Below are 27,855 nucleotides of genomic sequence, written 5' to 3' on the forward strand. Positions count from 1 at the left end.
GTTTTCAGATTTAGCCTTGTTAAAATCCCCAGCTACAATAAATGCATTCTCAGGATTTTTTGTTTCAAGTTTATATAGCGTCCAATGAAGTTATTTCATGGCCGTCGGGATGTCTGCTTGGGGGGGGGGTATACATGGCTGTGATTATAATCGAAGAGAACTCTCTTGGTCGATAATGTGTCAGAATTTGATTGTGATGAATTCTAGGTCAGGTGAACAAAAGGACTTGAGTTCCTGTATGTTGTTATGATCACACCACGACTCGTTAATCATAAGGCATACACCCCCGCCCTTCTTCTTACCAGAGAGATGTTTGTTTCTGTCGGTGCGACGCGTGAAGAAACCGGGTGGCTGTACCGACTCTGATAACGTATCCCGAGTGAGCCCTGTTTCCGTGAAACAAAGAATGTTACAATCTCGGATGTCTCTCTGGAAGGCAACCCTTGCTCGAATTTCGTCTACCTTGTCAAGAGACTGGACATTGGCGAGTAGTATACTCAGGAGAGGTAAGCGATGCGCCCGTCTACGGAGCCTGACCAGAAGACTGCTCCGTCTGCCCCTTCTGCGGCGCCGTTGTTTTGGGTCGCCTACTGGGATCCGATCCATTGTCCTGGGTGGTGGTCCAAACAGAGGATCAGAATTTGTGGCTGTGGGTTCTGGTTTTCGTAGGCAAGAAATAATTTTGTTGTAGACCTCCTTTGTCTGATCATTCACACTGGGATGGACTCTCCTTCTGGAGGTCTTGGGTGTCTCTCAATTTGTGCTTGGTCCACTGGGGCTTGGACTGGTGCTTGCACTGCAGAGGGGTCTTCTAGGCTCATTGTGTATTTTATCATCTTCCTGAAAAGCAAAACAAATCATGTTTGTGTGAGGGAAAAAAATGTCCAAAGGCATCTATGAACAGTAGTTTATTCACATGATTTAAATCAATGTTTCTCAATAAATTCCTAGAGGAATTGAAGGTGTGGCTATTGTCCTAGCTTTAACATGGTCCCCTGATCTTGACCTGCCTGCTGTAGATGAATCATATGATGCAGAATTTGTCCTTTATAGCTGAAGCTGTTGCGAAGAAGGATATATATTTTTTATTTATAATACCTTTATGCAGACAAGACAGAAATGTATATACACCCACACATTAGTTGGAGAGGCTGGATCAGCATCCAAATGAACATACTTATGGGATCGGCTTAGTTAGATAAATCTGCCTATTATTTAACAAGCTTCAGCAAGATACGGTTATTAGTCTTTACATCTGACCAACTTATGTAGATGTTGGAGGATGTCAAATGTCACTACTTTTGCCCACTTTAAACTGAGTTGGAGTGTGTCTGGCTTCTTTATTCATCTGCTAAACAAACTCTAGGAGGCAGGGCACAGCCTGGTTGCAAACAAATAACTGTATAAGACTGGGGGGGAAACCATGGCCGCAGGTTAACACGTCTCAACATCTGGATCTGGCTAACCAGGCCATGGTATGGAGTAAACCGTTGCTAGCATTGCTAGCTACCTTCATAAGAAGCCTGATTTGTGCCGTTTTGATTGCTCTGATTTAATAGAATTCAACATCAACTAATGTATTACAGTTTCTCTTAGTTTTAGTTATCCCAGGAGTTTACATTGCAGTTGACAAGCAGCTAATTTAGCAACGCGATCGCAATATATATATTTTGACCTTTTCTACCTAGCTAACGTTACCCCCTATCCTGCATTCCACTAATTAGCTGCACGAATGACAGTTCAAACTTCCCGTTGACAGTGGTGGTACAGTGGCATCGCGCCATTGTGCTTGATAAGATGTTATATCAAAGACGACTCCTTTCTTAGAATAGTTAGTTAATATGACTGCTCAGTGATCACTCCTGTCTCTTGCTTCTTCTACCAGCAAAGACAGTCAACGCAACCGCCATTAATGAATTCAGGTTTTCTAATTTATCTGTGGTTTTCCTTTGTGATTGGCTAGAAGGGAGTAAGATATATCATTGTTCTTCTACTTTTCCTGGCTGGCAAAGTACCAGGATGTTGTTGAGAGCAGTTTGGAAACTGAATCCATCTGAGAAATTGAGTAAATGAAACTTTGGTCAAGTTGAAATTATAGTTTGTAAACTTGATACACATCAAATTTATGCAATATCTACCATATTGAAACTGAATATAGAAAATATTGAATTTGAATATTGAATTAAATTTAAATTTAATTAAAAAAAACATTTGTTCAATTCAGTTTCAAATCATGAAATACAAGTTCAATTTAAGAATTTAATTATTAAATCTGTGAATTACGAATTCAAAAATATTGAATTCAAATTAAATATCCTAACTCAAATTATAAAATTAAAATGTAATATCATAACACAAATTATAAAAGTAAAATACAATTCTGTTGGCACGGAAATTTCTATATACTCTTCATACCTCGAAATCGCCTCGCTATTCATGTTGAATAAATTAGTCTGTGAATTTGAACCAAGCAAGCTGATAAATCGTTCATTTTACATCTTGCCTGCATCTTGTCTAGGTTACTGTTGGCTATCTGAAATTAGATGTATGCCGATCAGGGGCTGTAGGCTACCTGCATCTAGCTAACCAAACTATGGCAAAGTTTAATTACAATATAAACCCAGATTTTAGCCAGTAGGCCTAGCCTATTCCTATTGAAATAAGTCAATCTCGAAAGTTGGCCATTTATAACGGTTTGTAGTCTTAAAATCTGGCACATAATAAAGTCACAATTGCCTGAAATGTGCAATTCGATTCATAAACTTCGTCCACGTATTTCTTTCACAGATTTCGAGATCCTCTGTCCAACTTTCATCCCTCAAACAAACTCCTGTCAAATGTATCTATATTATGCACATGTGCATATTCTATTTACAATCACAGCAGTTAAATCGACATCCATGAATATGTATGAACTTTCCAATTTGTAAGTCGCTCTGGATAAGAGCGTCTGCTAAATGACGTAAATGTAAATGTAATCCATTGATGGAAAATGATCTAGGGAGTTTAATGAGAAAGGATTATCATTTAAATTCCTTAAATTCCTTTGTTAGTCAAGTTAGCTCTCAATAATGATTATTTTGATGTAAAACCGAATTTTGCTTCTTATGTCTTTACAAGTTATGTTGATATTCCTTCTTTATTCGCTCGATAACGTTATGGGGAAAGGTGGCAACTCCTCGCTTACTGCAGAAGAAAATGGGCTCAGAGTGGTATTTGGGCTAGACATTTCAGCGGGATCTGTCAACCCTTGCGCCAATGGCTAAATTACTTCCGAACAAGAAGGGTCCACGGAGCTCCTCAAATATAGAACAATGAGTTTAAAAAAATCTATAGCCTCTCCCCTTGTAGCTCATGAAATCACATGAATACTCACTTTCCAAAAAATCCATAGCCTCTCCCCTTGTGGCTCATATGAAATCACATGAACACTTTCACTTTCCAAACATCACTTGAAGTGTACTTCCGTGCTTGCGCGATATCTATTTTATCTTCGAAAATAACTTTAATAACAACTTGTTGGCCTACAGTTGAAAACGTTTTCATTACGTCCTCTCCGTCCTTCGTCCAAACGCGCGTCTATCGGTATGTGCACTCGTCTGAATGAATCAATCCGCCCGGGGCCTGTATTGAAATGTAAATAGTCTACATCACGTCAAACTTTAATTTATCAGTGTATATATATGCCACCCAATATGAACCGGATCGTTCATTATTAAACTATTCATAATATTCAGTGACCTGGTAAATATTGGATTTTTTTCGACAAAGAAAAGTGTATTGAAGACTTGCAGTTGCGTCTGCGCCAATGGACCAGTTGGCAGATGAGGAGTTACTGCGGTTTTTCCGCTGTAGTAGGACAGAGATGTCGTGCATGGAGCAACCACACACCTTTCTTAACCAGCTCCGAGACCACCACCTCATTCCGGAAGAAATGTACAAGGTGAATAGCAGTAGACTGGACTACCAAGTTTCTATACACACACCCGCCCACTCAAAGTTTAAGCAAGCAGAGCTAAATTTCATCCTACCAACCACGGATCCACGCCGACGTCTTTGGGATGTATTTTCTTTTGTCCTGACCGGGGGGTGTACTGGACCAAATCGGAACCAATCAAGGAGGTCAATGTTTGGTTGGTCCGGTCTATACTGGCCTTGATTTTAACATCCACAGACATCTAGTCGAATTTGTTCTCAACTGACTTGCCTAGTTATATAAAGGTAAAATAAAATTGGCTATAATTGGTTCAGATTTGGTCCGGTCGGGATTTGGCCCAAACATTGACAGATGTTTTTGGTTGAGAAATCATAGACATCTATGTTTCACAGGTTTGGACAGCACAGTAAATAAAAGAAAAGTATAGTTCAATACAGCAGAGCACAGTCTAATGTCCTAATCTACTCTACTGAATTAAACAACTGTACTCTAATGTATTAAACTCTACTATATGTTACTGTACTCTACTGAAGTAAACTATACTGTATTGTACTATACTTTACTCTACTGAATAAAACCCAGACTAAACCGTGTAACAAAACAAATTGTAGTCTACAGAATTGATTTGGAAAACTAACACCAGTTACTGTCCTATAAGGTGAGAGCAGTAGACTGGACTTCCAAGTTTCTATACACACACCCGCTCACTCAAAGTTTAAGCAAGCAGAGCTAAATTTCATCCTACCAACCACGGACCCACGCCGACGTCTTTTAGATGTATTATTTTTTTTTGTCCCGACCTGACTCTTATTGGGAGGTAAGGATTGGACTTGACCAAATCGGAACCAATCACAGACGTCAATGTTTGGTTCAGATTTGGTCCGGTCTGTACTGGCCTTGATTTCAACGTCCACAGACATCTAGTCGGGTCCAGGCCTTTATTTGGCCTAAACATAGACGTGTATATTTGGTCAAGATTTGTTCAGTCCGGATTTGGCCCAAACATTGACAGATGTCTATGATTGGTTGAGAAATCTGAACCAATCATAGACATCAATGTTTCACAGGTTTGGACAGCACTGTGCAGTAATGTAGAGCACAGCAGAGTACAGTACAGTAAATAAAAGTAAAGTATAGTTCAAAACAGTAGAGCACAGAATATAGTACTGCATTGTACCCTACTTTACTCTACTGAACTAAACTCTACTCTACTGAATTAAACTGTACTGTACTCTAATGTATTATACTGTACTGTACTGTACTCTACTGAAGTAAACTATACTGTACTGTATCGTACTGTGCTCTACTATACTCTACTGAAAAAACCCTGATTAAACCGTGTAACAAAACAAATTGTAGTCTACAGAATTGATTTGGTAAAATGATTTATCCTATTTTGTATGCTCTTGAGTGTACTGTGTACACTAACACCAGTTACTGTCCTATTGCTAGCTGGTAACAGGTCTCTGAATGTTATTGTACGAGTGGAAATTGGAGTAGATGATCATTGATTCATAAGGCCTGATGTGTGTCCATAAATCCCTGTCTGTCACAGGAACTTATTGAGATGGTGGTTGCTAGAGAATCAAGTCTATCACTCCACTCCACCCTTAATTTGACAACCTTCACAAATTGGACTATAGTTTTGTATTTGACCCCTCCTGCAGAAGCTGATTCGGATGAGGAGTAAGGAGCTGAGGGAGAAGGGTGTGTACCAGATGTTGGACTGGGTGGAGGCAGAGAGGCCCGGCAGCATCAAGGTGTTCTGGAACTGTGTGTTCAGGGACCACCTCCTGCAGCAGTACCCCACGTTACGCCTGTTACGAAACCGCCTGCTGGACGGTCAGTTCTGAGGTCTTCACTCTTATTATTATTGTATTATAACATTTGAATGGATAGGTTAATATCTATATATAATTCTAACTCCTAGTATAGTATAAATGTAGTCACAATGGTGGATACTTAGAAGTTGAAGTTCAATGCCCTGTCAAATGTATATTCTAATTGTTTTAATTAGTTGTAAATTATTTAGGTTGCATGGTTTGCTAAATTTCCCTCCAATCCCATGCAGGGTCGTTCACATTCTATGAGAAACTGCCAAAGAAGGTGGAGAAGGAAGAGGAGGAGGATGATAAAAAGAAGGCTTCAGCAGAAGGAGAAGAGGAGGAGGATAAGAAGAAGGCTTCAGAGGAAGGGGAAGAGGAGGAGAAAGTAGAGGAGAAGTCAAGAAGGAAAAATAGTAAACAGAAAGAGAGAAGTGAGAGTGCTGAGGAGGAGCAGCCCAGCTCATCCACCCAGTCCAACCCCAGTCAGAAGAGGAAAGTCCAGAGGCCGACCAACTGTGAGTCCCAGGATTCATGCTGCCTTCTGGGAAAGAGGAGGACTTGAGTCAGAAAGTCTAAAGTCCATCTGTAACCTTTTTTGGGGGGTGAAATATGTTTCTTTTTAATTTCAAGTCACATCTAAATGTTTGTCCGGAACGTGTCCCCATGCAGATTTTCCTTCCAGGAAGGGGGAGAAAGATGACATCTGGACCAGGCCCATCTACAAGACCCAGCTCCCAGTCACCTGTGGGGACAAAGAAGGCATTCTCATCAGGAACAAGCTGGCCAAAGGTAGGTCATAACAATGGACTTAATGTGATATGATTCTCTGTGTTTCTGTGTAACGGTGGCTGTGGTTCGGTCCCAATAACCGTGCCTGAGACCTTAAAGGGGCAATCTGCAGTTGCTACATTGGTTTTTGGACATTTATGATATGTATCCATTGATTCTTGAAGAATATAACTTATAAATATCTCGTGAGCTTAGTTTAACTGACTTAACCCATCAGAACAAAATATAAGCTTTTTTTACTCCAATGTTTGTAATCAAAGTAAATGTAAACACACACTCTATACCCTCAAAACATGGTTAAAACTAGAATGTTAATAGCATGGATGGTCAGTCTTCACATCCATAGTCCATTTTATGAATTTGAGATTGGTTACATTTTTCCAACCCAGAGACCAGAGCCCATATCCACAAAGCATCTCAGAAAAGGTCCTAGGGATCCTGTTAAAACAAGTTTTAAGACAACAAAAAGACAACTCACAGTAGGTTTTAGGATATCGTAAGATACTTCCCAGACAAATTCTGAGTCAGGATTAAAATCAAGTTTATCTCAGCGGGGAATCACAACATTTTGAGCTTCCGCAAAGGAAAGATAGTGATGATGCTCATTGACAATGTTGCAAATGATGGGGAATAACCAATCGTGATGAGACATTGCCAGTTGTGAACTCTATAGGTAAAGCGCTTCAGACAACCACGGCGAATCTGACTGTAGCCAAATGTTGCAAAAGTAAAAAGTTTGATATAATTTTAGCCTGGAACAATCACTTTTCCTACTCTAATATGTTGGCAAATATAACCTTTTTTATTATTCTGATGGTTTCTAAAAGTGGATTATTTTCACAAGATTACCTTTATATCAACACACTCGTCACTCCCATTTAACAACTCTGAATTGCTTTGCCACAGGAGACATCAAGTCACTTGCCGAGAATGTTGCATACAACGTTTGAAAGGTCTATCATGTTCATCGAACACAAGTCAACATAAGCCCTAGATGCCTTCAATTGCCGAATTTACAGGCATGCCCAATTTAGACATATTTTTTGTAACAAAGTGATGTTGCTCTCCAAATGGATAACTTGAAATAACAGAAAAACTGGTGTATTTATTAGCCTAGTGTTTATAAGTATATATATTTGTAGAATAGGCCTCTTGAAATCGTTGTCAAAAGCTCAAGACATACTGTTACATGTACAGTAGGTCTAGATTATAAATGGATTGATCATATAGAAATATCTAAACATTATTTTAACAACTCCAAAGTAATTGCATGTGGCGCAGGAACCACTGACTTACTGCATTTTTCCATTACCAAGACACCTGCTGATAATTCTTACCTGGTTAGGACAGCTCATGAAGTGTCCTAAATATCGAGTAGGTGTGACTTTTATGACTCAAGGCATCATGCATAGCTTTTATGTTTACCCGATAAATGTTCTACTATGAGACCATTTGTGGATACGGGCCCAGATCTAATGTATAGTCTTTAGTGGGTTAACACTGTATTGTGATGTGCAGGAGACCCAGGTTTCAATCACAGCCAGGCACATGTGTACTACGGTCTATTTGACTTTGCATTGTTTTAATTTGTGGTGGTATGTATGATGTCTGACTTCCTCATTGGTTTGTTTCAGGGGAGAGGTGCATTCTGGTCCAGGGTCGCTGGTTCACCCCAAGTGGCTTTGAGGAGTTTGGGGGGAAGAAGACCAGAAAGAACTGGAAGTACAATATCCGCTGTAGCGGCACCACTCTGGGAAAACTGATCCAGGTACAGCATATATTTTGATTGGATTTATTTGACCATTTAAAAACACAATTCAACCAGACTTGGATACAATTGATTTAAAATCATAAAATAAAACACAGAAAAGTTGAACAGCTTGGTCACTTTTCATACTCTAATCAGGCCTATGTCATTTGGACAATGTTGCCATACACTACTACACTGGGATATATATATAGGTCTGTATCATATACAATATCATATAGGGGAGACTGGGGTTGGTTGTCACACTTTTTACTCTTGGGTGTATTTCTCAGCACCAGCATATTTTACAAGACTTTTCAATATTAGGAGAAACACCAAGGTCTTGGGTTGAAATGGGGGCTCTTTTTAGCCTAATCTTATTCCAACACGGAGTCACTGTAAGACCTTTAAACAAGTTAATATTCACAAGGTCGCAGGGCCGGACAGTTTACCAGGACGCATACTCAGAAAATGCACTAACCAGCTGGAAAGTGTGTTCACATACATATTTTTTTGGAACTCAGTCTCGCTGTCAACTTACTTTTGAAAGGTGAAACTTAGACATTGGGTAGTGCATCATCAGTTTTCCTCATCAGATCAACTAGTCCATGTTAGTTAATTTTGTTTAGCTAGGTGAATGCCTTCTTGATGTCTTGACATGTTGCTTCAATATATCCACATAATTTTCCTCCCTCATGATGCCATCTATTTTGTGAAATTCACCAGTCCCTCCTGCAGCAAAGCACCCCCAAACACCCACAACATGATGCTGCCACCCCCGTGCTTCTTGGTTGGGATGGTGTTCTTCGGCTTGCAAGCCTCCCCCTTTTTTCTCCAAACATAATGAGGGTCATTATGGCCAAACAGTTCTATTTTTGTTTCATCAGACCAGAGGATATTTCTCCAAAAAGTACAATTTTTGTCCCCATGTGCAGTTGCAAACTGTAGTCTGGCTTTTTTTATGGCGGTTTTGGAGCAGTGGCTTCTTCCTTGCTGAGCGGCCTTTCAGGTTATGTCGATATAGAACTCATTTTACTGTGGATATAGGTACTTTTGTACCTGTTTCCTCCAGCATCTTCACAAGGTCCTTTGCTGTTGTTTTGGGATTGATTTGCACTTTTCGCACCAAAGTACGTTCATCTCTAGGAGACAGAACGCGTCTGCTTCCTGAGCGGTATGACGGCTGCGTGGTCCCATGGTGTTTATATTTGCATACTATTGTTTGTACAGATGAACGTGGTACCTTCAGGCGTTTGGAAATTGCTCCCAAGGATGAACCAGACTTGTGGAGGTCTACAATTGTTTTGCTGAGGTGTATTTATTTAGATTTTCCCATGATGTCAAGCAAAGAGGCACTGAGTTTGAAGGTAGGCCTTGAAATACATCCACAGGTACACCTCCAATTGACTCAAATTATGTCAATTAGCCTATCAGAAGCTTCTGAAGCCATGAAATCATTTTCTGGAATTTTCCAAGTTGTTTAAAGGCATGGTCAACTTAGTGTATGTAAACTTCTTACCCACTGGAATTGTGATACAGTGAATTATAAGTGAAATAATCTGTCTGTAAACAATTGTTGGAAGAATTACTTGTGTCATGCACAAAGTAGATGTCCTAACCGACTTGCCAAAACTTTTGTTTGTTAACAAGATATTTGTTGAGTGGTTGAGAAACGAGTGTTAATGGCTCTGACCTAAGTGTATGTAAACTTCCGACTTCAACTGTAGCCTTTTCCCTCATGCCTCTCTGAATTGTTAACAGACTTCATGTCTGTGACAGAGATGCAAATGCAGTGAATTGTGCATAGACCTATCAACTTTGTGACTGTCTGAAGAGTCACAATGACAGCTCAAAGAGGCACATGTTCTTTTATAGCAGGGATCATCAACTAGATTCATCCGTTAGATGTTTTTTTTCTTGAGCGGATGGTCGGGGGGCCAGAACATAATTACAAATAATTTGTAGACTGCAAATTGACCGCAAGAAGCCCAAACAGATATAATATTTGACTAAAACATAATCATTCGAACCTTGCTTGAATTTGTATATGATATGATTACAGGTGTGTGGAAATACTTGAACAGGTTTCACAAAATAAAATCACTTGGAGCTAATTTCCTGGTGTTTTTAGAGTTCTTTTTTTATGTCCAACAATTAAAATTCAACCCCAAAAAAACGGAAACTTGGTGGGTCAAATGAAACCACCAGCGGGCCAAATTCAGCCCGCAGGCCGCCAGTTGGGGAACCCTGTTTTATCGGCTATACTGTAGGGGCTTCATGTAGGTTTTATTAACTGCATTCGGGTCGCATGTGCAGTCTGGCAGTGTCAATTATGATATGCTTTGAATTAGTACCAACTTTGTGTGAAGTAAATGCGCTAGGCTAAAGTTTTCCATGCAACACCTGTTAGGATAATGTGCTATTTTATTTTTTGCTCATCTGATGCTGCTCATGTTGTGGGAAAATTTCATTTTATTTTGGGGGGAAATGTGAACAGTATTCCGGATCCCGGCTTTCCATGTTAATCCTTAACATACACACACACACTTTCACACACGCTGCTGCTACTGTCTATTTATCCTGTTGCCTAGTCACTTTACCCCTACCTCAATTAACTAATTATCTTTAATTCTACATTGTTGGAAATGGATCCATTAGTTAGTCTACACCTGTTGTTTCAGAAGTGTGACAAATAAAATGTAATTTGATTTGATTTTATACGCCATCAAACACACTCTTCCCACTTGTGACAACCAGCCCCATCGTGGGGTTGGATGTTACACAGTATGGGGTTGGTTGTCACAATGTTTGCTAGTAGCTTATTCCTTTTTAAACAAGCAGTGAAACAATATAGCAAACACATTCTTAGAAATAGCCAAGCCTTTCTTTTTTTCTTTCTTTTTTTTACCCCCTTTTTCTCTCCCATTTCGATCTGGTCTCATCGCTGCAACTCCCCAACCGGCTTGGGAGGCGAAGCTCGAGTCATGCGTCCTCCAAAACATGACCCGCCTAATCGCACTTCTTAACACCCGCCCGCTTAACCCGGAAGCAAACCGCACCAATGTGTCAGAGGAAACACTGTCTACCAGCCTGCAGGCGCCCGGCCCGCCACAAGGAGTCGCTAGAGTGCGATGAGCCAAGTAAAGCCCCCCCAGCCAAACCCTCCCCTAACCCGGACGACGTTGGGCCAATTGTGCGCCGCCCTATGGGACACCCGGTCACGGCTGGTTGTGATACAGGGATCAAACCCGGCTCTGTAGTGATGCCTATAGCACTGCGATGCAGTGTCTTAGTCTGCTGCGCCACTCGGGAGGCCAGCCAAGCCTTTCTTTGATCGAATTAAAGACATGCTCTGGAACTTTTGCGACTAGTAAGCATTTTTTTCCAACCTCCCGCCTTGGGCTGGATGTGTCAATGTGTAGTTCACACATGCATAACCTATGAGCGAAATGACTCTCACCTTAATTAGTCATGAAATCCCTAGTTTAAAAGTGATTGTTTACTGGGATCTGTGTGGTGTAATTTTCCCTACATTTACCCCCATTGTGGGCCAACCCCCTAGCAATTAGAGTTCTATCCAATGAGCTTCAGCCCCTTGCCATTTGAGTGATAGCTATCGAGATTCACACAGCAGAGCGAGATTAATAGGTTTAAAATATTTCTCTCGCTTCACCTCTTTTCAACAAACGTACGTGTTGATTGATATTCCCATAATTCAAACATTTACTAAATAATACAAAAATTATGAAAAACGTAAAACACCTCAATATTTTGTCATGCTGACATGAATTTTTACCAGGTGGATGAGTTCTTTCAAAGAATTCACACATTTTAACGTAAAAACTATTACACAGCGCCATTTAGATTGGGAATTAATTAGCACTTTGACAACCAAACCGTAAGACAACCAACCCCGGTCTCCGGAGCAGCATATCGGTTTATCATTACATATAGCAGAAAATTGGGACAGACAGAGCAACAAACTATAGCTACATATTATACTCTTTTTGTTTTTCTGTAAATAAACTAACTGTACAGGCATTTCACTGATATTTCTTTTTAGTGTTGAGTGACTGAATGGTATGTCTGTTCCCCCTTCTCTCCCCCTTCATTTCACCATCCCACCCACCTCAGGAAGATCATTTAACTTCACCAGACTTTAAAAGAAGAAAGAGTGCACAGGTAGGAGACCAATCTTTCAATATACCACATCCTCTGGATTAACAGCCAAACTTAATTTCACTATAGGTTAAGTACTGCATCGTCATAGCATCTGAGTACATGTTGTTTATGAACGTTAGTCATAAATGTGTTTTATTGCAACATCTAACTTGACAATAGCTTAGCCGTTGATATTGTGACATATATGCGGGCATGAATTTATATTTCTTGTGCGTGATCATACTTTGACCATTGATATTTTTATTTGTCCATGTTCTTACCATATTAGATAAAGAAGAGTCTGGTATGTGACTGATATATGTAAAACTGGCCTGTACCTTTTCTCCTATCTAGGCCAAGAAAGCACTGTTTCCCTCCAACCAATCAACGGGCTCAATCACAGGTATGTGCACTAATCACAACTCAATGGAATCTTTCTGAATCCTTTAGACATGACTATCTGGTAAAGGGGATGGTGTTGTCTCTCTAACTCTGTGTTTGTTGTTATAGGGTTTTGTGAATAACACAGGCCTGACCCTTCACACTTATATAATAAACCATCTTTCCCTAAACCTCTTTGTTTATCTTTACTTCAGAATCTAAGGAGGATGACGATGATGATGAGGAGGAAGAAGCTGAGCAGGATAAAGAGGAAGTCTTCAAAGTCACCTGTGGAGCCATCAATGGAATGCTACATAAGGATCGGTTTGCATCAGGTACACATTTTATTCTCTCAAGGTTTAGTAAACAACATTCTATAGCTATCGCCATGTCTTTGAAACTATTGAAGGTACTGGAGACACTTTTACATGTTGGCAACCCTCTTTCTCTGGCTGCACCTCAAATACTGCCCCCACTTAGTGCTTTTATCAAGCAGAAAACCCATTTCAGAAGATCCACAAGGTCTGCCATGAGAGGGGACTGTATAGTTCCCTTCAGGAAAAGCACCTTCAGTCAGACGGCTTTCACCGTGAGAGCTTCCCATGTCTGGAACTCACTCCTTTCAGCCACACGTAACTGTGCAACAATCAACCTGTCTGTAGTTTGTTAGGTGTGTAGAAATTGTTTGTTATTTTTCTGTGTTTTGTTTGGTTGCTTTTTGTGTCATTGCTCTTTCTGTCTGCGTACTAAGTGTTAGTTGTCATATGTTGCTCTCTGCTTTGTATGTGCTCATTGTCTGTCTGTACAGTGACTATGGTCAAAAATGTGCTGACTGGCTAAAACCGGGACTTGTACTGAAAATGTACCCACAAAAATAAACGTAATATTATCGATAATACACTACAGGTTATTTTACCATAGCCCTATGTCACTCTGGTCAGCTGTAGTGACCCATATTGGATTCATTTGAGTTTGTCCTTCTGTCCCTATTTTCTCTGTGGCCCAGGGTTGTGTGGAAAGAGCATCCGTACGGACCAGCGCTGGATGACCCCGGTGGAGTTTGTGACGGGGGAGTCAGCTCTGGAAGATCCCTCCTGGAGGAACGACATCCAGTGGGACGGGAAACCACTCAGCGTCCTCATCGAGGTACACAGGGAAAAAGAACAGAGAGAGAGAGAGGAAGAAAGATGAGGGGAAAATAATGTGTGTTTGGCACTTACCAACCTACTGTACAAGGAATGGCTTAAGATAGTCTGCCAGGTCTTTAAGGACCTGTGATGAAAACATTTCTCTTCTTCAAAAAGGTCTTTGTTTGTTTCTCATTTTCAGAGTAAGATCTTGGTCATTCACACTCTCCTGTGTAAGTGCAAGCTGTGCAGCCCTACGGCCAAAGACAGGGTAAGTTTCCCCCTCGACCCTCACGAACACGGTGGCACCCACTTACCAATCAGCCAATCACATAGTTTAAATAAATGCTTCAGTTTTAATCATGAAATTCCAAGATGTTTCTCAACATCACTGAATAGGGGATGATGAATGAATTAAGTAATTCATTAAGTACATTTTCGTGTTAATTGACTGAAAACAAACATTAGAATGATTGACAGTGATAACTCAGTGATAATTCTTCTCGTGTTCTGCGCAGCATAAATAAATCAGTACATAATAGTAGATAAGGTTATACAAGCAATAATAATAATAACCCTAGATCAGTAAAAATTATAAAAATAAATACGGAAAAATGGAACAGAAGGTGTTTAAACCTCGAACAAAGAGAAGATTCAAGTGTGAGACAGGCCTGTACACAATCTACAGTGCATTTGGAAAGTATTCAGACCCCTTCACTTTTTCCACATTTTGTTACCTTACAGCCTTATTCTAAAATGGATTGAATAAAAAAAATCCTCATCAATCTACACACAATACCCCACCCATCATGACAAAGTGAAATTTTTGTATATGTATTAAAAATAAAAAAAACAGAAATACCTTATTTAAATACAGTTGAAGTCGGAAGTTACATTCACCTTAGCCAAATACAATATACTCAGTTTTTCACAATTCCTGACATTTAATCCTAGTAAAAAATCCTTGTCTTAGGTCAGTTAGGATCACCACTTTATTTTAAGAATGTGAAATGTCAGAATAATAGTAGAGAGAATTATTTATTTCAGCTTTTATTTCTTTCATCACATTCCCAGTGGGTCAGAAGTGTACATACATTCAATTAGTATTTGGTAGCATTGCCTTTAAATAGTTTAACGTGGGTCTAACGTTTTGGGTGGCCTTCCACAAGCTTCCCACAATAATTTGGGTGAATTTTGGAGTCAGGTTTGTAGGCCTCCTTGCTCGCACACACTTTTTCAGTTCTGCCCACAAGTTTTCTATAGGATTGAGGTCAGGGCTTTGTGATGGCCACTCCAATACCTTGACTTTGTTATCCTTAAGCCATTTTGCCACAACTTTGGAAGTATGCTTGGGGTCATTGCCCATTTAGAAGACCCATTTGCGACCAAGCTTTAACTTCCTGACTGATGTCTTGACATGTTGCTTCAATATATCCACATAATTCTCCTCCCTCATGATGCCATCTATTTTGTGAAGTGCACCAGTCCCTCCTGCAGCAAAGCACCCACACAACATGATGCTGCCACCCCCGTGCTTCACGGTTGGGATGGTGTTCTTCGGCTTGCAAGCGTCCCCCTTTTTCCTCCAAACATAACAAAGGCCATTATGGCCAAACAGTTATATTTTTGTTTCATCAGACCAGAGGATATTTCTCCAAAAAGTACAATCTTTGTCCCCATGTGCAGTTGCAAACCGTAATCTGGCTTTTTTATGGCGGTTTTGGAGCAGTGGCTTCTTCCTTGCTGAGAGGCCTTTCAGGTTATATCGATATAGAACTCGTTTTACTGTGGAGAGAGATACTTTTGTACCTGTTTCCTCCAGCATCTTCACAAGGTCCTTTGCTGTTCCGGGATTGATTTGCACTTTTTGCACCAAAGTATGTTAATCTTTAGGAGGCAGAACGCGTCTCCTCCTGAGCGGTATGACGGCTGCGTGGTCCCATGGTGTTTATACTTGCATACTATTGTTTGTACAGATGAACGTGGTACCTTCAGGCGTTTGGAAATTGCTCCTAAGGATGAACAAGACTTGTGGAGGTCTACAATTGTTTTAGCTGATTTCTTTTGATTTTCCCATGATATCAAGCAAAGAGGCACTAGGTTTGAAGGTAGGCCTTGAAATACATCCACAGGTACACCTCCAATTGACTCAAATTATGTCAATTAGCCTATCAGAAGCTTCTAAACCATGACATCATTTTCTGGAATTTTCCAAGCTGTTTAAAGGCACAGTCAACTTAGTGTATGTAAACTTCTGACCCACTAGAGTTGTGATACAGTGAAATAATCTGTCTGTAAACAATTGTTGGAAAAATGACTTAGTAGATGTCCTAACCGAATTGCCAAAAGTTTTGTTTGTTAACAAGAAATTTTTGGAGTGGTTGAAAAACGAGTTTTAATGACTCCAACCTAAGTATATGTTAACTTCCGACTAAGTATTCAGACCCTTTGCTATGAGACTCGAAATTGAGCTCAGGTGCATCCTGGTTACATTGATCATTCTTGATGTTTCTAAAAATTGATTGGAGTCTGCCTGTGGTAAATTCAATTGATTGGACATGATTTGGAAAGGCACACACCTGTCCAGGTAAGGTCCCACAGTTGAGTGTACTAGTTTGCCAAAAGGCACCTAAAGGACTCAGACCATGAAAAACAAGATTCTTTGGTCTGATGAAACCAAGATTGAACTCAATGGCCTGAATGTGAAGCGTCACGCCAGGAGGAAACCAGGCACCGCTCATCACCTGGCCTATACCATCCCTACTGTGAAGCATGGTGGTACCAGCATCATGCTGTGGGGATGTTTTTCAGCATCAGGAACTGGGAGACTAGTCAGGGTCGAGAGAACGGATCAAAATACAGAGAGATCCTTGATGAAAACCTGCTCCAGAGCGCTTAGGACCTTGGAAGGTGAACCTTCGCCCCAGTCCAACAGGACAACAACCCTAAGCATACAGCCAAGAAAACGAAGGAGTGGTTTCAGGAAAAGTCTCTGAATGTCCTTGAGTACCCCAGCCAGAGCCCGGACTTGAACCAGATCGAACATCTCTGAAGAGACCTGAAAATGGCTGTTCAGTGACGCTCCCCATCCAACCTGACAGAGCTTGAGAGGATCTGCAGAGAAGAATGGGAGAAACTCCACAAATACAGGTGTGCCAAGCTTGTAGTGTCATACCCATGAAGGCACGAGGCTGTAATCGCTGTCAAAGGTGCTAAAACAAAGTACTGAGTAAAGGGTCTGAATACTTATACACTGCTCAAAAAAATAAAGGGAACACTTAAACAACACAATGTAACTCCAAGTCAATCACACTTCTGTGAAATCAAACTGTCCACTTAGGAAGCAACACTGATTGACAATAAATTTCACATGCTGTTGTGCAAATGGAATAGACAAAAGGTGGAAATTACAGGCAATTAGCAAGACACCCCCAAAAAAGGAGTGATTCTGCAGGTGGTGACCACAGTCCACTTCTCAGTTCCTATGCTTCCTGGCTGATGTTTTGGTCACTTTTGAATGCTGGCGGTGCTCTCACTCTAGTGGTAGCATGAGACGGAGTCTACAACCCACACAAGTGGCTCAGGTAGTGCAGTTCATCCAGGATGGCACATCAATGCGAGCTGTGGCAAAAAGGTTTGCTGTGTCTGTCAGCGTAGTGTCCAGAGCATGGAGGCGCTACCAGGAGACAGGCCAGTACATCAGGAGACGTGGAGGAGGCCGTAGGAGGGCAACAACCCAGCAGCAGGACCGCTACCTATTTTGAATACATTTGCAAACATTTCTAAAAACCTGATTTTGCTTCATCATTATGGGGTAATGTGTGTAGATTGAGGAGGGATAAAAACAATTTAATCAATTTTAGAATAAGGCTAAATGTGAAAAAGTTAAGGGGTCTGAATACTTTCCGAATGCACTTTATATACATATATGCACTTTGCTAGTTGTCTGGGGCTGAATATTTTTTACATTTAATAATAGGTCACCCTTTTTCTTTTAGGCTTTATCAAAAACATTCAGAAAACGGAAGTACACAATGGACAAAAAACTGTTTCAGTTTCTCCTCATCGTTCAGCCACATACAGTAATGTCAGGGTATATTTGGTGGACTTTCTGGAGTAAGGGCAAGCGTATCGTGGTAGAAAGGGCAATAAAGGATCAAATAAATTTTATTCTCTATCTCTTCGAGGTCACAATAGTTTAAATACGCAGAGGCCATATCCCTGATCTTACCTGTGCACATAGGGATCTCTTGCTTTTAGGTAGGTTGTACACAATATATCTCTCACACACGAATTCACCCCTAATCTAACAGAAGGTTCTCAATTTGGGTTCATGATTAATCTCCTCCACCCATTTATTTTCATATTGCGTCATCACTTGTTTGTTTTTTTAATAGTGTCTAAGTCAGCAAAAATGGAAGGGGGAGAAGGTAAGGAACTTGTCTGTCAAAATTGGTTGAAAGAAAATTGTGATAAATAAAAAGTATACCAGTTTCATTTAAGGACCAATGGTTTGTCAAACTAATTCACAAAATGACAACCAGATTCAAAACCTTTTCAATTTAAATTATTATATACAATTCTTACATCCAATAGAATGTTATATAATTATTATAGGTTGGATACAACCATGCCAGTTCTGCAGATTTTGCTGCGAAGAGACAGAATCATTAGATCACCTTTTGTTTTGTTGGTACTGCCGATATGTAGCTTGTTTGGTTGCAGGTTCAGGAATTGCTGAAGAATTTAATTTACCTGGAGCTAACTCTGCAAATAGCACCGCTGGGTGATTTGAAAAGTCCTACTCAAATCGATCAATAATATAATAATACTCTTAACATTTTTTTGTTATCTTCAATTTACAATCTGTAGAAACTACGAGAATAGAAGGGTTTGGGACTTTTGTGAGATATCACCACAAAACTGGAGGGTGTTCAGAGATAGATTGGAGGGGTTGAGGGGCGCTAAAGGGTGGGATAAAAAATTAAGATAACTAATGTAAAATATACTGTGTCTGTAAAATGTATAGAGTATGTATAAGCTGGAATTAGAAGCGAATGTATTGTTGTCTATTCATTTTGTCCAATTAGGGGCGGGATGATAGAGTTAGGGGAAAATAATAAAGGAAAATACAGTATATGACAAATATACAGTACCAGTCAAAAGTTTGGACACCTACTCATTTCAGGGTTTTTCTTTTTTCATACTATTTTCTACCTTGTAGAATAATTGTGAAGACATCAAAATTATATAAAAAAAAACACATATGGAATCATGTAGCAACCAAAAAAGTGTTAAACAAATATATTTTATATTTGAGACTCTTCAAAGTAGCCACCCTTTGCCTTGATGACAGCTTTGCACACTCTTGGCATTCTTTCAACCAGCTTTGAGGTAGTCACTTGGAATGCATTTCAAATAACAGGTGTGCCTTGTTAAAAGTTATTTTGTGGAATTTCTTTTCTTAATGCGTTTGAGCCAATCAGTTGTGTTGTGACAAGGTAGGTGAGGTATACAGAATATAGCCCTATTTGGTAAAAGACCAAGTCCATATTATGGTAATAACAGCGGAAATAAGCAAAGTGAAACGACAGTCTATCATTTCTTTAAGACATGGTCTGTCATTCCGGAAAATTTCAAGAACTTTGAAAGTTTCTTCAAGTGCAGTTGCAAAAACCATTAAGCATTATGATGAAACTGGCTCTCATGAGGACCGGCACAGGAAAGGTAAACCCAGAGTTACCTCTGCTAAAGAGGATAAGTTCATTAGAGTTACCAGCCTCAGAAATGGCAGCCCAAATAAATGCTTCAAGTAACAGACACATCTCAACATCAAATGTTCAGAGGAGACTGCGTGAATCAGGCCTTCATGGTCGAATTGCTACAAAGAAACCACTACTAAAGTACTTAAATCAGAAGAAAAACTTGCTGGGACCAAGAAACACGAGCAATGGACATTAGACCGTTGGAAATCTGTCCTTTGGTCTGATGAGTCAAAATTCGCGATTTTTGGTTCCAACTGCCGTGTCTTTGTGAGATGCAGAGTAGGTGAACGGATGATCTCTGCATGTGTGGTTCCAACCGTGAAGCATGGAGGAGGAGGTTTGATAATGTGGGGGTGCTTTGCTGGTGACACTCAGTGATTTATTTAGAATTCATGGCACACTTAACCAGCATGTCTACCACAGCATACTGCAGCGATACACCATCCCATCTGGTTTGCGCTTAGTGGGACTATAATTTATTTTTCAACAGGACAATGACCCAAAACACACATTCAAGCTATGTAAGAACTCTTTGAACAAGTAAGAGGGATGGAGTGCGGTATCAGATGACCTGGCCTCCACAATCACCCGACCTCAACCCAATTGAGATAGTTTGGGATGAGTTGGACCGCAGAGTAAAGGAAAAGCAGCCAATAAGTGCTCAGCATATGTGGGAACTCCTTCAAGACTGTTCGAATAGCATTCCTCATAAAGCTGGTTGAGAGAATGCCAACAATGTGCAAAGCTGTCATCAAGGCAAAGGGTGGCTACTTTGAAGAATCTAAAATACATTTTGATTTGTTTAACACTTGGTTACTATATGTGTCACACACTGGTCTGCTTCATCTGTCTTGTGCTTGTCTCCACCCTGCACCAGGTGTCTCCCATTTGTTCCCGTTATTCCCTGTGTCTTTATACGGGTGTCTTCTGTCTGTCTGTTGCCAGTTCATCTTGTCTTGTCAACCACCGTGTTTTTCCGTGCTCCTGTTTTTCTAGTCCTCCCGTTTCTGACCCTTTCTCTGCTCTGACACTGAACCCGCCTGCCTGAACATTCAGTCTGCCCTGACCTCGAGCCTGCCTGCCGCGCCATACCTTTTGGACTCTGACCTGGTTTATGAACTTCTGCCTGTCCTCGACCTGTCTCTTGTCTGCCTCTTGTTTTTCAATAAATATCAGAGACTCGAACCATCTGCCTCCGGTGTCTGTATCGGGGTCTCGCCCTGTGTCATTATAACATGATTCCATATGTCTTATTTCATAGTTTTGATGTCTTCACTATTATTCTACAATGTAGAAAATACTAAAAAAATAAAGAAAAACCCTTGAATGAGTAGGTGTGTCCAAACCTTTGACTGGTACTGTATATTTACCCCAAAATATATGGGGGATTGGAAATGATGCAGACAATTAGATTGTGGCTTCTATCAATGTATCTGCAATATTAAAGCTGATCTACCCCCTAAAAAAATATATTAAAAGAGCATCTATGTCTCCCTTAATTTGTTTTCAAACAAATGTTCAATGTCAGACTGTTGGCAAAGTTCAGACATTTCAGTTGCCCATGCTCCCCATATGAAGAGATGCCATTGAAAAACTTTGATGGGTATTCTGGAAAATGGCATATCCCATAGTCTATTCCAAAGTCTCACCATGCACGCCTTCCATCTCACCATGTCCCCAGTTATTGCGCAAACTTGTGGGGGGAAAAATCACGAAAGCAAAAAATAATGTACTGCTTTGAGGTACCTCTTAGCAACCCACACTCCTCCTGAATAGAACAGGAGACATACACATGTCTGATACAGTTTGGAATAAGTGGCATAACCAATATCTTTGAGTGGTTTTGTTCTTCCTATGACTCCCCCAAGAGCTCTACTTGCTGAGTCAGACAGGTCAGATGTGCCATATAGAAAGGTCATATGTTCACCAAAATAAATACCCAAATATTTGTCATTGCTAGTAAACTCAAGAATTTCTCCACCAAAACTAAAACTGAAAAACACTTCTCTTGGTACTTGGTTTTCTAAAATGAATTTTAATTTTTTTTAAATGTTTTTATTGATCACGTGTCTCCATCTTTAACAACAATTGACAGTACTTAATATCATTTTCCACAGGTCTTGTTCAGTTTCTGCCATCAAAATAATATAATCAGCATTTCATCAGTATATATCTTTCTCTGGTATTTAACTTTTAAATGTATTTTGTCAAATCATTAATAAACATAGCAAACAGAATTGGTGATAAGGAGACTCCTTGTTTTACACCCGAGTGTGAGAAACCAATCTGTACGATATTCGTTAACACACAAACAGGCAGTTGGTGCTTGATTGTTAACCAATTCCTTCTCACCTTCCTCTCTTCTCTGTCTTGGCAGCATGATCACGATAACGATGACGACTGCTTCATCTGTAGAAGCCAGGGCAGCTTGATATGCTGTGATGAGTGTCCTCGCTCCTTCCATCAGAGATGTCATCTTCCTAATGTGGATGATGCTATGCTGGGGTGAGAACAGTTGATGAGAGAGTGAGATTGATACAAGAGAGGTCTGTTTGTTCTGTGTAGGTAAACTTAGCTGTCAGCTGTGTGTCTGTGTGTGTGTGTGTGTAATCACAGGGATAATCTTCCGTGGGTGTGTACATTCTGTGTACTGAGGACCAGTCAGTCGTGGCGTTACCCCAGTCAAAAGACTTACCAGGAAGCCTTGACCTGCCAAATCTCTGACCACCTACTGGTAAGGAGCCTGAACAAATGACTGCTACCATTGTTTCATTGATTGACAGGCAATTGGACCAATCTATCTATATATCTATCTTTCAGTCTGTCCATTATAACCATCAATATATACTTGACATTAAATAATTATTCAGACTTAAATGTAAACAATATTTGACCAGTCACATACAGGTGTGTTTACTCTGACAGGAATGCCAGTACCTCCTGCTGTGTCTATACCAAGCGGACAAGGACCACATCATTGTGGCAGATCCTTGCATCAACGTAAGTTTGCTTGGTCCTCTCTCTCTTGTGTGTGTCAAAGTTCACATATAAACTCAGCAAAAAAGAAATGTCCTCTCACTGTCAACTGCATTTATTTTCAGCAAACTTAACATGTGTAAATATTTGTATGAACATAACAAGATTCAACAACTGAGACATAAACTAAACAAGTTCCACAGATATTGGACTAACAGAAATTGAATAATGTGTCCCTGAACAAAGGGGGGGGGGGGGGGGGGGGGGCAAAATCAAAAGTAACAGTCAGTATCTGGTGTGGCCACCAGCTGCGTTAAGTACTGCAGTGCATCTCATCCTCAAGGACTGCACCATATTTGCCGGTTCTTGCTGTGAGATGTTACCCCACTCCACCAAGGCACCTGCAAGTTCCTGGGCATTTCTGGGGGGAATGGCCCTAGCCCTCACCCTCCGATCCAACAGCTCCCAGACGTGCTCAATGGGATTGAGATCCGGGCTCATCGCTGGCCATGGCAGAACACTGACATTCCTGTCTTGCAGGAAATCACGCACAGAACGAGCAGTATGGCTGGTGGCATTGTCATGCTGGAGGATCATGTCAGGATGAGCCTGCAGGAAGGGTACCACATGAGGGAGGAGGATGTCTTCCCTGTAACGCACAGCATTGAGATTGCCTGCAATGACAACAAGCTCAGTCCGATGATGCTGTGACACACCGCCACAGACCATGACGGACCATCCACCACCAAATGGATCCCGCTCCAGAGTACAGGCCTCGGTGTAACGTTCATTCCTTCGAAGATAAACGCGAATCCAACCATCACCCCTGGTGAGACAAAAACGCGACTGGTCAGTGAAGAGCACTTTTTGCCAGTCCTGTCTGGTCCAGCGACGGTGGGGTTGTGCCCATAGGCGATGTTTTTGCCGGTGATGTCTGGTGAGGACCTGCCTTACAACAGGCCTACCAGTCCTCAGTCCAGCTTCTCTCAGCCTATTGAGGACAGTCTGAGCACTGATGGAGGGATTGTGCGTTACTGGTGTAACTCGGGCAGTTGTTGTGTTGCTTCCGTTTTTCTGTGCTCCGTTTTATTTACGTAACAAATAAGGAACACTCAAAATGTGCACTTAGAAATAATAACAATTTTAATCAAAATATAGCTGTAGACAGAAGTCAAAGATCAAACATCACACATATAACTGATGTCTCTCATGAGTTCTGCCCCGTAGGAAAAGTCCAAGTTGCTTTTATCATGCTTGACCAAGCCCATGTATACACAGCTATACAAACTTGCAAGAGATACAATAGTTCCAGTGTTTTCTTAGGCCTCAGCAGTAAATGTCCACTCCCCCAAGTTGATTTATAGAGGTATGTCTGACTAGCCTCTTATCTCTTCTACTCCTCTGCAGGGCTCTTTGTTTATCTTTGAAATGCTTTCTCACAGACCATTTTTTTTATAAGAGGCAGAGACTTAGAAAATACTGTGGAACAATTCTAAAACCGTACAATGGATATATACACTGCTCAAAACAATAAAGGGAACACTTAAATAACACAATGTAACTCCAAGTCAATCACACTTCTGTGAAATCAAACTGTCCACTTAGGAAGCAACACTGATTGACAATAAATTGCACATGCTGTTGTGCAAATGGAATAGACAAAAGGTGGAAATTATAGGCAATTAGCAAGACACCCCCCAAAACAGGAGTGATTCTGCAGGTGGTGACCACAGACCACTTCTCAGTTCCTATGCTTCCTGGCTGATGTTTTGGTCACTTTTGAATGCTGGCGGTGCTCTCACTCTAGTGGTAGCATGAGACGGAGTCTACAACCCACACAAGTGGCTCAGGTAGTGCAGTTCATCCAGGATGGCACATCAATGCGAACTGTGGCAAAAAGGTTTGCTGTGTCTGTCAGCGTAGTGTCCAGAGCATGCAGGCACTACCAGGAGACAGGCCAGTACGTCAGGAGACGTGGAGGAGGCCGTAGGAGGGCAACAACCCAGCAGCAGGACCGGTACCTCCGCCTTAGTGCAAGGAGGTGCACTGCCAGCGCCCTGCAAAATGACCTCCAGCAGGCCACAAATGTGCATGTGTCAGCATATGGTCTCACAAGGGTTCTGAGGATCTCATCTCGGTACCTAATGGCAGTCAGGCTACCTCTGGCGAGCACATGGAGGGCTGCGCGGCCCCACAAAGAAATGCCACCCCACACCATGACTGACCCATCGCCAAACCGGTCATGCTGGAAGATGTTGCAGGCAGCAGAACGTTCTCCACGGCGTCTCCAGACTCTGTCACGTCTGTCACATGTGCTCATGTGCTCAGTGTGAACCTGCTTTCATCTGTGAAGAGCACAGGGCGCCAGTGGCGAATTTGCCAATCTTGGTGTTCTTTGGAAAATGCCAAACGTCCTGCACGGTGTTGGGCTGTATGCACAACCCCCACCTGTGGACGTCGGGCCCTCATACCACCCTCATGGAGTCTGTTTCTGACCGTTTGAGCAGACACATGCACATTTGTGGCCTGCTGGAGGTCATTTTGCAGGGCGCTGGCAGTGCACCTCCTTGCACTAAGGCGGAGGTACCGGTCCTGCTGCTGGGTTGTTGCCCTCCTACGGCCTCCTCCACGTCTCCTGATGTACTGGCCTGTCTCCTGGTAGTGCCTGCATGCTCTGGACACTACGCTGACAGACACAGCAAACCTTTTTGCCACAGTTCGCATTGATGTGCCATCCTGGATGAACTGCACTACCTGAGCCACTTGTGTGGGTTGTAGACTCCGTCTCATGCTACCACTAGAGTGAGAGCACCGCCAGCATTCAAAAGTGACCAAAACATCAGCCAGGAAGCATAGGAACTGAGAAGTGGTCTGTGGTCACCACCTGCAGAATCACTCCTGTTTTGGGGGGTGTCTTGCTAATTGCCTATAATTTCCACCTTTTGTCTATTCCATTTGCACAACAGCATGTGAAATTTATTGTCAATCAGTGTTGCTTCCTAAGTGGACAGTTTGATTTCACAGAAGTGTGATTGACTTGGAGTTACATTGTGTTGTTTAAGTGTTCCCTTTATTTTTTTGAGCAGTGTATATTGTTAATCTGTAGTCTAGGACCCTATAAATGTAGAGGGGTCCCATAGCCCCTCCCCTTCTATTAATACAACATAAGCATAATCAATTATTATAATACATCAAACATTTGGTGCAGCCCCTATCATGACCCCAATTTGACCCATCAGTTGCCATCCTGTACCTGTCCCGCAGGTGTGATGTTCGGATGTACCGATCCTGTGCAGGTGTTGTTACACGTGGTCTGCCACTGCGAGGACGATCAGCTGTCCGTCTTGTCTCCCTGTAGCGCTGTCTTGGGCGTCTCACAGTTTGGACATTGCAATTTATTGCCCTGGCCACATCTGCAGTCCTCATGCCTCCTTGCAGCATGCCTAAGGCACATTCACGCAGATGAGCAGGGACCATGGTCATCTTTTTTTTGGTGTTTTTCAGAGTCAGTAGAAAGGCCTCTTTAGTGTCCTAAGTTTCCATAACTGTGACCTTAATTGTCTTCCATCTGTAAGCTGTTAGTGGCTTAACGACTGTTCCACAGGTGCATGTTCATTAATTGTTTATGGTTCATTGAACAAGCATGGTAAACAGTGTTTTAAACCCTTTACAATGAAGATCTGTAAAGTTATTTGGATTTTTACGAATGATCTTTGAAAGACAGGGTCCTGAAAAAGGGACGTTTCTTCTTTTTGCTGAGTTCATCTCCGTCTGTATGTTTCATTGCCAGGTGAGAAACTACACCAGTGTGATAAAGACCCCTATATGGCTGGACAGGGTTGTGGAGAAGCTGCAGCAGAATCTCTACCAGTCAATTCAACACTTTGTGTCTGATGTGTTGCTTATCTTCACCAACTGTGCCACATTTAACAGGGTGAGACTGCACTACTGCAGTATCCAATGTGAAGACTCATCAAGGCACAAATCTTGGAATTGTGCTAATGCATGAATAACACTTTAACAATGTGTCTTTGTTTAATCCATAACAAATATGAATTAGGCTAAATGAGTTGTGTTTTATGCATTACTAGTTTATTATGTTTTCTATACAAATGTGTGTGTCTTTTTTTAATGAAGGATAATGCAGAGTTGCGTGGGATGGGCGAAAGATTGAAGGATCTATTTGAGAGAGAATTCAAGAGTACATTCAGCATCCAACTTCAGCATCCAACTGCATCCAACTGCCAGTAGAGCCTTCATCAAGTCTGTACTGTTATCTCACTGAGACAACAGGGAATATTCACCATGCCCTGGTCTTTGTATACAGTCCTTTCATGAATTTCTTTCATTTGTTCTAGCAGACAAAATGGGTGTGTGATAATAATTGAAATAGAATGATGGTGATAACATTGCATTTCACACAGTAAATGTTGCTTATCTAACTTCTCATGCAAGAGCCTTAGAAGTCCTTACCTTCCAGGCTTCTACTTCTGGTTAGGCCTTACATGCATTTATGTCCAGGGATTCTGTCGAAAATAAACTCATGAATTTCTAAAACAATGTACAACATACCAGAGGTGTTGACTCGAGTCACATGACTTGGACTCGAATCACAATTATGATGACTTGCAACTCGACTTTGACACCAATGACTCGTGACTTGACTTGGACTTGAGAATTATGACTCGACCTGCCTTGATACCGTCCCCAAGCCCAAATATGAAAAATGATGCTATTAAAGTGTGCAGCGCATCAACTCTTCATTTAACGGATTACAGTTTGAATCGGACAGCAGCCAATCAAATTGTACCAGCTGAGAAAAAGTAGTGCGTGGCAGTGCAGAGGAACGTCGGCGGGTGAATTCAGATGGAGCCCTTGGAAAGATGACACCCCAAATTATTATTTTTGGATATAAAGACGACGCTGTATCAAGAAGAAACGGATTGCAACAATTTCCAACTTTGTTCGACATTTGAAGCTGCACAAAGAACAGTAAGTCGTGGCTAAGATCGCCGACAGATATATATTTGATTACTTTACTGGTGTATCATGTAGGCTAACGTAACGTTAAATCAATGACCCTCCACACAGTCAGTCAATGCGGGAAAGTGAACATTGCACCCAAGATTGACCTACAACTGGCTAG

At 41.2% G+C, this 27,855-nt stretch overlaps 1 protein-coding gene across 1 annotated transcript; it reads left to right on the forward strand.

The window, feature by feature from the left end:
* Positions 1-3,400: 3,400 nt before the first annotated feature.
* Positions 3,401-27,269, forward strand: LOC129822335 (nuclear body protein SP140-like protein). The gene is made up of 15 exons (XM_055880549.1): positions 3,401-3,943; positions 5,605-5,779; positions 6,009-6,278; positions 6,433-6,552; positions 8,187-8,320; positions 12,434-12,481; positions 12,815-12,863; positions 13,057-13,176; positions 13,848-13,987; positions 14,171-14,239; positions 22,111-22,238; positions 22,350-22,467; positions 22,659-22,733; positions 26,500-26,643; positions 26,847-27,269. The coding sequence occupies exons 1-15, from the start codon at positions 3,809-3,811 to the stop codon at positions 26,958-26,960; spliced, it is 1,839 nt and encodes a 612-aa protein (XP_055736524.1). The 5' UTR covers positions 3,401-3,808; the 3' UTR covers positions 26,961-27,269.
* The last annotated feature ends 586 nt before the right edge of the window (positions 27,270-27,855 follow it).

Source organism: Salvelinus fontinalis, chromosome 2, assembly GCF_029448725.1.
Source record: "Salvelinus fontinalis isolate EN_2023a chromosome 2, ASM2944872v1, whole genome shotgun sequence".
Lineage (NCBI taxonomy): Eukaryota > Metazoa > Chordata > Actinopteri > Salmoniformes > Salmonidae > Salvelinus > Salvelinus fontinalis.